This window comes from Podarcis liolepis (genome assembly GCF_965112155.1).
Source record: "Podarcis liolepis genome assembly, chromosome: 9".
NCBI classification, from domain to species: domain Eukaryota; kingdom Metazoa; phylum Chordata; class Lepidosauria; order Squamata; family Lacertidae; genus Podarcis; species Podarcis liolepis.
Window position 1 is genome coordinate 69,826,630 of NC_139564.1, and position 12,574 is coordinate 69,839,203.

The 12,574-nt window shown below is 41.5% G+C and overlaps 1 protein-coding gene across 10 annotated transcripts in view; it reads right to left on the reverse strand.

Annotated features, from left to right (window-relative positions):
* The window catches only part of PPARGC1A (PPARG coactivator 1 alpha), a 651,951-nt gene that overhangs the window by 115,086 nt on the left and 524,291 nt on the right, over positions 1-12,574 (reverse strand). For 2 of the 10 annotated variants that reach the window (XR_014516002.1, XM_083460449.1), the window contains exon 1: positions 5,011-5,240. The exons of 4 other annotated variants lie outside the window; for them this stretch is intronic. Coding sequence is in view for 2 of the 6 variants with exons in the window: in XM_083460449.1 (XP_083316575.1) it covers positions 5,011-5,058 (48 nt within the window). In the remaining 4 variants the exon portion in view is untranslated. Of the gene's footprint in view, positions 1-4,774; positions 5,241-5,262; positions 5,283-12,574 lie in introns of those variants that run through there. 4 more of the 10 variants (XR_014516003.1, XR_014516004.1, XM_083460445.1 and 1 more) reach the window with 4 other exon arrangements.

Sequence of the window (12,574 nt, forward strand, 5' to 3'; positions counted from 1 at the left end):
GGAGCCACCAATCTGAACAGGCAAGAAGAAGCAAGGTGGACCAGTGACGGCTCAATGTAAGGCATACGTACGATTTCATTGATTCAATTGTTTTTGTTTCTACATATTGATAGTTTATGCTGAAATCTACCCCGGGATCATGGATTGATTTCACTACCCATGAAACTCATTCTTGTTCTGAGAACATATTGCTGAACTGTTAAAGCTCCGTTTTACAGAGATGCTTGAACGTGCAATTGTATTTTTAAAAAATCTTATCACTTCCATTCTGATCTTGCAGGGATTGACATTTGGCTCTGGCAAGTTTTGCTAGGTAACTGTTACATATGGAGAATCACTGCAAAGCAAACCTCGTACTAATACTACAGCACATTCCAGTAATACCTTTAGGCAGCATATATTTCCGTAGATGTCTCAGCATCATTTAATTTAGATATCAGGCTAACTGAAGATACATGTCTTTTTACAACGTATCCACAACTGTACAGCAGTCACAATGTGGGTAAGTAAGGCTACAGCTACAGCCTTGTGAAAATTTGTTTTTAACAAACACAAATCCTACAGAGTTTAATGGCACAAAATTAAACATGGTGCTGAACTTTGCAGCTGAACTAATTGTGACTCAAAAGTGCTTACTTTTGCTGCATAGTGTCCATAGTATATCTTCAGCTTTTATTTTATTTTTTTCTGCATAAGCAAGCCAGAACTCCCCTGTGTTGGCACCCATATGAATTAGCAATTATGTTGTTAAAAGGTGACAAAATGTAGTCAGTTTAACAATGAAGGTTTCCAGCCTCCCACCTTCCATTCCCTGGATTTATCTGTGTCAAACGCAACAGCCAAAAACCCCCGCGAAAAATGCACATGGATTTCAGATGCCACGGCCTGTCAATCACCCTCAAAGATGGTATAGTTTCCCTTATTTATAATCTTGCTTGAATGAGGTCAATTAAGGTGAATGTATCAGTAACCTCAAAGCACCCTTCCCCCAGCAAACACAGGAATTCAATGTCTGTCATGTCACACTTCAACAGCTAAGTGCAGGTTTCTTGCTAAAGTTGGACTTCAGAAAAATAAACTTCCTGAAACATTTGACAGGCAGTCCCTGAAAGAGCATCTCCAGCACTGCATATTCTGTCTTTACGTGTGACAACCTAATTGCAAGGCATGCTTCGGAATAGAGAAACAGGGTCAACAGACTTGGAGCAGCTGGAAAAAGGGTACAATTTACCATTCCACTTTCACTGGTCAAGCAGGACGATGCAGGGAATCAGACAATAGGTGCATAGAAAGGGAAACTTAAGGGCTGGAAGGAGAGTCTCTGTTCTTTATTACTATTCTTTGAGACGAGTACAAAGCTGCAGCAGTTCAAGGCCTACCTGAGTTATACACACACATATGTAGTATATGGCAAACTTGAAGAAAAGATGGAAGGGAACACACAAAGACAACTGCATAGCAAGAGTGGTAATGAAAACTGTTTTCCCACCCTTAGGGGAAAAATAAAAGGCTTCCCCACCCTCTATGTTTCCAGTCCTAAAGTTGGCAAATGTTATAATGCAGAAATGACCTTTTCTTGATGCCCAAATGAAATCTGTGATCTCATTAAAGGATAATCTAGGTCTTTGCCTGAAAAGGTAGATTCTCAGCATCATCCCCCAGGTTTGTGTTGTGGAGGTCAGTGGCTTAAAACTGATGCCACAGACTTCCAAGGCACCGTGCTGGTCGCTTTACTACTTTTCATTTGTAAAAATAGATTCTCATTCTCTCACCATCCCTCTGCACTGTCTAGTTAAAACTGGATGGGTTCTCTCAATAGGTACACATTTTTCAAAAAGGCCTGCAGTGGCCATTTTGAAGCAATATAAGAAATAACTGTTCTATTTGGGGCAGGGGGTTTAAAAACAAAGAAAGTCTTCTCTTCGCAGTTTTCATTTCTCTCTAATGACTGGAGTGTCACTTTTTAAAAACAAATGGAATATCTGAAGTGAAGCACGCTGACTCTTGCCAATGTTGACCTGATAATAAAATCAATGCTTCTGGATATGGAACCACACTTCTAATCTGAGAGGCATTAGTAGCAAGTGTTCCTGTTATTAATTTATATTTGGCCTTTGAATGATGCCAGGTTTAACACTCCGAGTCCTGTAACTGTCCTCATCTGACTGTCCTCGTCGCAGATATCTGGCGTTTGTCTATACATCTCTAACAGGTGCACCTTGCAAGCAATGTCTCTCCAACCCCCCCCCCCCTTTTTTTAAAAACACAGCCAACAGCTTATGGCAGTTATTACACAACTATACCCTTAGTTCTGTAATAAGCTTTAAGAGGATAAAGCAGTCACTAAACACAAAGGCTAATTATTGTGCCTTTCTTTTGCCCCCAGATCATTCTCACCCAACCCTCCAAATGCTTAGTTAAAGAGCAAACAATAAATTAGCTTAACTGCATCAATGATAATGAATCATCATAATTAAGCATCATTCTCCGTTAACCTTTTTGGAGGCTCGTGTGCTTTTCGAAGGTAATTTTTAAAACTAAATGATGGCCAGTGTGTGCGGGGGGTGGGGGGAGGGCTGGATGTATGCCATTTAAATTGCATTAGTGAAAACAATAATCTGTATTTAACAAGGTTGTTAAAGAGAGTCGAGGGAGGGAGAGGGAGGCGAGAGAGAGAGAGAGATGATCCCAAACACGGACAATATGCTTAAAGCAAACATAACACCATGTGTATCCTCTTTATCAATCTTTGCAGCCTCGTCGTACATTACCTTCATTAAACAGAGAAACGCTGTGGGACGCTGATCAGTTACTGTGATGTACAGGCCTTTATGAAGGAGCAGGGAATCTCCTTGTTATGAACAAGGGGATCTCAAGTATTTTATATCAGAAGTGAATTTGGAGGGCCTCAAAAAAAGGGGGGAGAGAGCTGCCTATCGTCCTTGATGCTGGTCGTATTTTAAGAGGAAAGGCGATTCCCCAGAGGAGCAGGAACAGCTTATAGCCAGTAACCAAACTGTCTGCACACAGGGTCAAAGCTCATGCCACTTTGAAAGATGGAACTAAGAAGCCACCTTATCTGTGATACAACTGACACAGATCCCTTCCTCTAAACAAGTAAAAACAACAACAAGAAGAACCCAAACCCAAAAGCAAATAAACGGCTCATTGGCATGAATTATATTTTCTTGTTACCAGCCTGAAATTCCTGCAGGAACCCTGGTGATTAAAATAGATCATCACCATTTCCACAGACATTGGTTCCTCAAATAAGCTCCTAGCAGCGTTAGGAATAATGCATGATGGAAAAAACGAAGCCACGGCAGCCGAGACCCGTGCAACAAAAACCAAGACGGCAATCTACGATTCTAATCCACTGGATGCTCCCAGCTGCTCAGAAACAAATCAGGACTTCTGGAGCCAGCAAGTCACTCGCTTACCACTTTGACTCATAATAGCTACAGGACATATGAATTATCCATATCTCTTCCACTTTACTGAGTCAAAACAAGAGATGAAAAATTACGATATGCAAACAGAAGTCGGCAGATGCAAATATTTTAAACATGATTTTTGATGATGATAATTAACAATAATAATGGGGATATGCTATTATATTTGCTTCCTGCCCGGAATACGTATATGTAGAAAGCATTAAAGGATTGTACCCAATAATATGTGCCCATGCACTAAAACAACATCTTCAGGGATTTTTTAAAAAGGAAGGGGGTTGCGGAGAAGGGAATCACCAGTAGCTTTCTCTCCTGCCAAAGGAAGCATTTAAGGCTGGAATCCTGTGCACACTTAGTTAAAAGTAATCCCCATTAAAAGACTGAATGGAGATGCATAAGGAACGGCCTGTAAAAGTAGCTATCATTTGAGGCTTCTGTTTTGGGATAACCAGGGAGGGGGAAAGTTTTCCCTAAGTTGCAGGAACTTTCAGACACTACACCATTTCGAACTCGGATATTTATTTTGGTTTGGTTTTCTGATTGCAAGCATTTAGATACCCTCAAGCCTCTGTTCCTATACTCCAGAGACTCCCAATGGGCTGCTTATTTTCTTCCCCACCCCTGCCTCCGTTCCCCCCTCCCCTTTATGAATTGTAGCCAGCAGAAGCTGCAGGTTTGATGTATTGCCATCTATTTTTACTCAAGCAGCGGAGGCAGCAGCAGCAGCAGCACCACGAGATCCTGCATAAACTCTATTCTCACGCTCCATCCTGTTGTCTCAGCGGCACAGAACCGAAGGAAGAGGACTCCTTAGCCCATGCATTCCAGCAGAAGCGACAGGGCATCTCTTCCCAAAAATCACAGTACAGAAGCCACATTCCCACAACACAGCAACCGATACGCAGCCCGTCTCGCTCCACGCACAAGCATCTCTGCTCTGCAGCCCATAACCCCATCTAAAATAAAACTACTTTTTTTCTTTTTGCAAGTTTTAAAAGGCGAACGACAGCATTTCATCTGCCTCACGCACACAGAAAAAGAGGCAGTTTTTCCCCCAAGCCAGATGCCACTAAATGCCAATGGAAAGACTTCAGACATCGATTCATATCAATATCTCTGTGCATAAATATTGCATATGACTGGAAAGGGAGCCAAAGGCACATAAAAATAGTTTCCAACTGCAGGAGATCCCGATGACAGGAGCCAGTTGCCTTTCTTTTCTTTTTTTTTAATTTGCTCAAGGAACCGGAGCGTAATCTTAAAATAGAAAGCCGGCGGGGTGGGGTGGGGGGTGGGAAGGTGGAGAGAAAAGAAAAACTTACAGGATTAAAGATAAGATGAAGCCTCGCTTCCATTCCAAAAGGGTTCTTTCTTCTAGCTACTTTCCGGTAAGGGAGGGGTGGGCAAGATTCAAAGCAACACAAGCGAAAAATAAAAAAGGGAGGAGGGGGGGAAGGCGAAAGGAAGAACAGCATACAAGGAAACAAGCCCTCCAGCTGGGTGAATTTGCACGCAAAAAAAAAGGAGAGAGAGAGAGACCGTCCCCCAAAAAGCTCACCTCGATGTCACTCCAAACAGAGTCCTGATTACACATGTCCCACGCCATCCAGCTCCTGAATGACGGCAGCAAAGCTTTGAAACTACAATCCACAGCCAGGGCGAGAGAGAGAGAGAAAGAGAGGGAGAGAGAGCAAATATACTCGCGCGCAGCCAAGCAGCCCCTTACTGAGAGTGAACCGAAGGCACCTGTCTTACTACTGTTCCAGTCACATGACAAAGCTATTAAAAAGTAGGCTGGCCTGTCACTCACCCAGCCGCCTGCTCTTGTGCCGCTGTGTGCTAAAGCCAAGTGACGTCACGCTCAGAGGCAGACCCAGGCTGGAGCCGAGTCAAGCCCGGTCCACGCGCGCGGGCGCGCACACACACACGCGCGCATCTTTCCCAGGCGAAAACATGGGGATCGATTTATTTTTTTAAAAGCAGGTTCCCTCCCGCGCCACACTTCCAGAACTCTGCCGTGCCCAGATCCAATAAACTCAATCCATTTGCAAGGGGCTTAAAAAAAAAATTAAAATTAAAATCCTTTCTCTTCTTGCGTCCACCCATCTTTTTTTCGTTTCCAAACCAAGGCAAACGGAGCAAAAGGCTGTTGGTTTTCGAAGTTTGGAAGGAGGCAGAAAGAGGAGCCTTGATTTGGAGGCCGCTTGCCTCTTAAAAGACTAAACTTTTAAAGAGATGAAGGTTGGGCTTTGGTTTTGTGCAGGGAAAGGAAAGAAGAAACTGTAGCAGCAACTGCGTCGGGAGTATTCTCTTTCCAACCGGATACCTCAAGCAGAAAGCTCTAGTTTTGAGCATGTTTAGGGAAACCCAACTCCCACAAAAGCTTACTCTCAAGTAGCTTACTCTGGAAACGCAGTAATAGGACATGAAGGCTGCTGCCTTCCTTGACTGTTTGTCCCATTGGTCAGATAAACTGCAATCATACATGGAAACTCCATTTAACCATCACAGCTAACAGCTACTGATAGCCATATATCCTCTATGACTCACTCAGTCGCTCTGAACCTCCTAAGCACGATTTAAAGAAAGAAAAAACCCCATTGCTATATCAATATTTATAAAACAACGTTTTCAACATTTGTGCTATGTTAAATTGCACAGGCTGAATTAGCTGAAAGGAAAAAAGCAGCCCCGGAACCGTTGCGTGTCTGTTTTATACTCCTCAAAAGCAATGTTGTGATACACAACTACCATACTGGGTTGCTGTTGTGGTTTTTAACCCAAACAACTCAAATTCCTGTTTCCACATTTCCATGATCGGGAGAGGTTCTCCAGTGTTGCCTTGGGGCATATTTTTGTATAAACCAAATTGCACATTAACCCTGTTGCTAGCCTAGGCTATGTGTTTTCTTGGGAGGGCACAGAACATACTCCCAGATGGCAACTCCAAAGACTGTTTTCCCTTTCCAGACTTTTACAGGTGCATCTGTTTTATGACAACACAACGGAACGAACTCACAACAAACCCAGCACACCTCTCCCACAACAGGAAAAACAGGACTGCCCCCTCCACCTGAGTCTTAAATTTCTTTTCTTTTCTTTCTGGTTTTTTTTTAAGATTAAAAGCTGTACTTTTAATTAGCCGTGTGCCAAAGTCTCTCACACAAATTCTAAATGCGAGATCAGTCATGCTGCGCTACTAGTTAGAGTCACACTACCATAATGGATCATGCCTCTTTGTTATGAAATATTCATTTGGGTTGTCATTTGCAAATTTGAGTATTCTAAATGCTAAATGAATACAATTATTATCCAGAGACAGAATTGAATTGACAGACAGGAAGCGGCGATTCTTGAAACAGTCATTTTCTCCCAGATTCTACGTCCATTCAAAATATGAATCAAGCTGCAAGTAAATGTTTAACTATTTCTTGCCTTTCTCACCCGTTAAGGCTACTTTGCTGGCAAATGTAGAAAGGAAGTTAGGCAATGTAAAAAACCTATTGCTTTTGTTTCACATAGCAAACTCCCACTCCCCCAACCCCCTAAATGTTAAAAAGGGTACAGACCCAATGAAGTCTATGGACTTCAGTAGTAACTCATGTCCACTATTTTCAATGAGTCTTCTCTGAATAAAACTAAGTTGCGTATCACCCACAGATTGCATTTTACTCATTTCTTTAAAGCAAAATGCACCACGAATTCAAAGAAGCCATTCATAAAAGATTGGATGGTAAGATTTTGCTCTTCTCATGAAGAGAGAGAAAACAACAGAGTGAATTTCTTCCAAATTATATGCTAATTTAATGGAGAAAAATGACAGCAAATTATTGGGACTAGGGGCAAAGGTTATTTACCTCTGCCCTTAGAAAACTCATCTGTGAAGTACGACGGCTGACTGGCAGAAATGGAGTAGATTTGTATTAATCAGTGGATCCAGTCTTGATGAAATAGTCTTCTGCCATACCTACTTATAATTGCGTTCACTGACTGTACCAAATCCATCACTTTTATGTTTATGTTCCATTCACACCTTTTATAGAATCATATTTATACTGCAACATCTTAGACTGCAGAGAGAAGGAGAAGCATATTTCAACCTGCCCGCGTTGTTTGTATTTTCTACAATTCCATTTCACTGCTTTTCTGTCAAATTAGCAAGTTAACTGACAAATAGATAACTACAAACTTAAGCAGCGGTTCAGAAACGATGGGGGGGGGGGACGACGACTTTCCTGGCGCATGCATTTCGAAGTCTTCCTGCGTGGAACAATGGTTGAAAGTATTAGGGAATTTTTCTACTGAGACAGGCCTACAGAACTGCATTTACAACAGAACTGACATCAAACAGTACCTTATACCTCTAGAAATATCGGCGGACTCACTCCAGCAAGGGTTTCCAATAGCAAGGCTGCCCCTTCCTCCCCCGGTTTTTAACAACTGCCTGGCTCAGAAGTGATTACTATAAATAGCTTCATTAGGGAGTTTCTATCACACTTCCTAAACGTAGTTTGCAACACTCGTAGATCTAATAATAAAAAGCAGGAAGGAATGGAGGAAATGAGAGAAAAAAAGTGGTGCCAGTGGTGCACAGCCCACAACAGCTCACATCGCTCAGTTGGTTAGAGCATGGGGCTGATAACGCCAAGGTAACAGGTTCGATTCCTGTATGGGACAGCTGCATATTCTTGCTTTTCAAGGGGTTGGATTAGATGATCTGCAGGGTCCCCTGCAACTCTGCAATTCTATGATCAACAGTTTCTCCAGTTAGAAAATGTGCTTATTCCCCCAAAAGGTTAGTCTCTCTCACACACCCTGTTCTAACCACTACAGTGCTGTAGCTCTTCTCTGGGGTGAATCTCATTTATGTGTTTTTAAGCTGCCTTTCGGGATTAGTTACCGCCCCTGCCCCCCAGGCAGTTTGCAATTAGTCGATAAAACAATCAGTTTACAACTTATTAAAAACAGCAAAACGATAAAACATCAACACAGCAGCAGCGAACAAAACGATTGGGGGCAGATATAATCACATGAAAAACATTACATTTTGATATGAAAGTTCAGTACTTATGTGGTTTATATTATATTGGTGATGGCCTATTCACACATACAAACCATTATTTGATCTTGACTCACAGAGTGATGAAAATGCATGGGAGGAAAACCTGACGTACAGTGGTACCTCAGGTTACAAACGCTTCAGGTTACAAACGCTTCAGGTTACAGACTCTGCTAACCCGGAAGTAGTACCTCGGGTTAAGAACTTTACTTCAGGATGAGAACAGAAATCGTGCGGCGGCGGCAGTGGGAGGCCCCATTATCTAAAGTGGTACCTCAGGTTAAGAACAGATTCAGGTTAAGAACGGACCTCCAAAATGAATTAAGTTCTCAACCAGAGGTACCACTGTACAAACAAGAATAGATACAGGCTCCCCCTAAAAAGGAGTAAGAATGTCAATTTATGGAAGTAGCAGAATGGTTGCCCAGGGGAGATCTACCTAGAGATTAGGAGTCTTCACTTTTAGGTGGGTGGTATTAAAACATTGCTGCAAATTAAATATAAAGTTAAATGCAGGCAGCATATAACTTCTTATAACACGATGCTCCTCTGCTGCTTACTTCAAGAGTAACTTTCAAAAGGGAAGTTGTTTGTAATGCTGAATTATTTCCAGTTCCAAGGCAAATTTCTGCAGCCTCGCCTCTCTGTCCCCACTTCCCAGCCTCTGCAGTTGGGCTCTTTTTCCCCACTAGGTTTCTCAACAAATAAAAATATCCTGTCAATAATCTGAACAGCATTTATACAGGGATAGCTAAACGTTTTTGGAAGTGTCCAAACACTTGTGATACCAGTGAGGAACAAGTATATAGAGTAATTTATGTGTCAGGAAAAGAAGGCTTATTGTGCACCTCTGCTTTTCCACTCCACATTGCAGTGCCCTTGAAGAAACCATTAGGCACTACTTCCTTTCAGATAGCAGCTTCTTCACCACTAATGTAAAAGACTATGAAAATTAACTGAGCATCATTTAACTACACTGCAGTACATTATGTACTTGTTCTTCAACTGTCCATGAGGTGGCACTGTTGCTTTTATGGAACTCTGCAATATGATAGGCGATCCGATTAAAAGAACAGCAAAAGGAATTTCCATACTTGTAAAAGATCCAACTAACGGGACAGTTGCTCTTTTAATTTACCTCTGTCTTTCCTTTCCCTGCTAGACAGTAAGTTTTCAGGTGGGGGCATGGATTTTAAAAACAACTTTGTGCAGTGCCTAGCTACTATAGGAACTTAGCAAATAATGGGAGAAGAACCATTTTTATCCCATTTATTAAGCAGATTCCTGATTAAATCACTGCAGCTTACTCATTCCCATGCTTTATTTGACAGGGAAGGGATCTTGCCATGCTCACATGACTCACAGGCTAGTGTGGAAATATCCACTGCTGTCTTTTCCATCCAGCTGAGGTCAATTTCTCTCTAGTTCCTGTTTCTCCAGCCAATGCCAGCATATCTCCCACATGCAGGGACCTTAAAAATCACTATAGTTACAAAACTGGTGATTGCATTACGGCGGCAATGATTTTTGAGTTTCATGTCGAGTACACACTGCAACACAGTACAGAGTAAAGAATGCATTTGCTCCCCCCACCCCCCGATGATCTTTATTGAATTTCTAATTACATACTATACATAAAGGTAAAGGGACCCCTGACCATTAGGTCCAGTCGCGGGCGACTCTGGGGTTGCGGCACTCATCTCGCTTTATTGGCCGAGGGAGGTGGCGTACAGCTTCCAGGTCATGTGGCCAGCATGACTAAGCCGCTTCTGGTGAAACCAGAGCAGCACACGGAAACACCGTTTACCTTCCCACTGGAGCAGTACCTATTTATCTACTTGCACTTTGATGGGCTTTCTGTCGGAATAAAGAGCTGTAAATAGACAAACCGGTGCTGTGTGTGTTTGTCTGGGAAGCTGAATCAAGCTGGTGACAGTTTTACACCGCTGTAAAACTGCTAGGTTGGCAGGAGCAGGGACCGAGCAGTGGGAGCTCACCCCGTCGTGGGGATTCAAACCGCCGACCTTCTGATCAGCAAGCCCTAGGCTCTGTGGTTTAACCCACAGCGCCACTATACATACACGTACATTATGTTTCACATTTGTTCTTGCTCTTCCGAGCTGACTTCCCTCCTTCCTCCTTCCGGCTTTTTTATGTCGTCTTTAACTTTTCGCATTGTCTCTGTCCATTTTATATATAATTGTTCTTCTTCAATTTTTTTCCATAAAATGTCTGTAAACAAATGAATCTTTCCATATATACAATTCTTGTTGTCTGTCTATATTCATTTACAAATATTGTTCAACCATAGTCCTAAGATACATTTTCAATTCATTTTGATATTATTATCCAATACATTTCTTGTGTTTCCCGTTATGAGGTTTATTTTAATTCTTCTGGGTTCCCTACTTCACATCGTCTTCTCTATATTATAACATAAATTTCCCCCATTCCTTTGATATTTTTCATCACCCTGAATGCATTTGCAGTGGTAAAGAATTCCAGCTTCCGTTTTTTAAAAAATGAATAGAGATAGATAGATAGATAGATAGATAGATAGATAGATAGATAGATGATAGATAGATGATAGATAGATAGATAGATGATAGATGATAGATGATAGATGATAGATGATAGATGATAGATGATAGATGATAGATGATAGATGATAGATGATAGATAGATAGATAGATAGATGATTGATAGATAGATAGATAGATGATAGATAGATAGATAGATAGATAGATAGATAGATAGATAGATGATAGATGATAGATAGATAGATAGATAGATAGATAGATGATAGATAGATAGATAGATGATAGATAGATAGATAGATAGATAGATAGATAGATAGATAGATAGATAGATGATAGATGATAGATGATAGATAGATAGATGATTGATAGATAGATAGATAGATGATAGATAGATAGATAGATAGATAGATAGATAGATGATAGATGATAGATGATAGATGATAGATGATAGATGATAGATGATAGATAGATGATAGATGATAGATGATAGATGATAGATGATAGATGATAGATGATAGATAGATAGATGATAGATAGATGATAGATGATAGATAGATAGATAGATGATAGATAGATAGATGATAGATAAAAGCAAGTTTCCCATCCTCATTGAAAAAAGTTTGAAGAAAGTTTGAAAATTTGGGGACAGTAATTACTGACATCACTTAGAGCCAAGAGATAAGGCTCTGCTCTGACGAGTAAAGGGCAGCAGAACTTTACTGAAAAGCTGGGTTAGCACAAATGGATGCCCTATATGCAGTCTATTTACCGTATTAATTTTTTATTAGAAAATGCAATGCTCCTCTCTTGTCTTTTTCATGTCTCAGTTTTCTGCTCAGACCTTCTGTTGTGACGCATTACTACCCCTGTCCCTGAGCTCTTCCCCCTGCACCCCACATCCCAGTCAGGCACAACCAGTCACTATACCTCCTCTGGCCAAACCACTATCTTTGCACTCCCTCACACTCACGCAAAACATGAGCCTGTGCTTTGCAGTGCTGGCCAGGCATGTGGGCTGAGATGCATAAAGCTGCCTCCACAGTTTGTCAGCTTTGGAGAAGCAAAACGCTGCTGGCTGCCACATGCAATATTTTCTCCTCCCTACACCAGTATCTCAAGCTGGAACATAAACCAAGCAGTTTGAGTAGCAGACTACAGATGCGACTCATATCCTTTCTGTGGTAAGGCAGTCAGAACCGTACGCAGTATTCTGGCTACACCTGCTATGTACTGAAGTTCTCACCCTGGGCCAGCAGGGGGATACTGTAGATAGTCTTCACTCAGGTCCACATATGCAAATAAGGGATTGAAAGTGACGTTCAGTGATTGGATAGTTACAGAAAGTTGTTACAGTTGCATTGTACTGGAGCTCTATATAAGCAGGCTGGCAGAACCTTTCAGTTCAGTTCTGTTCTGGCCCGTGAATAAACAAGAGCTGTTTGAAGAATCACTGTGTCATCTGATATGTTCACCCACAACTTAACAACACCATAGATTTGTATATGAGCATCATGATATTTGCA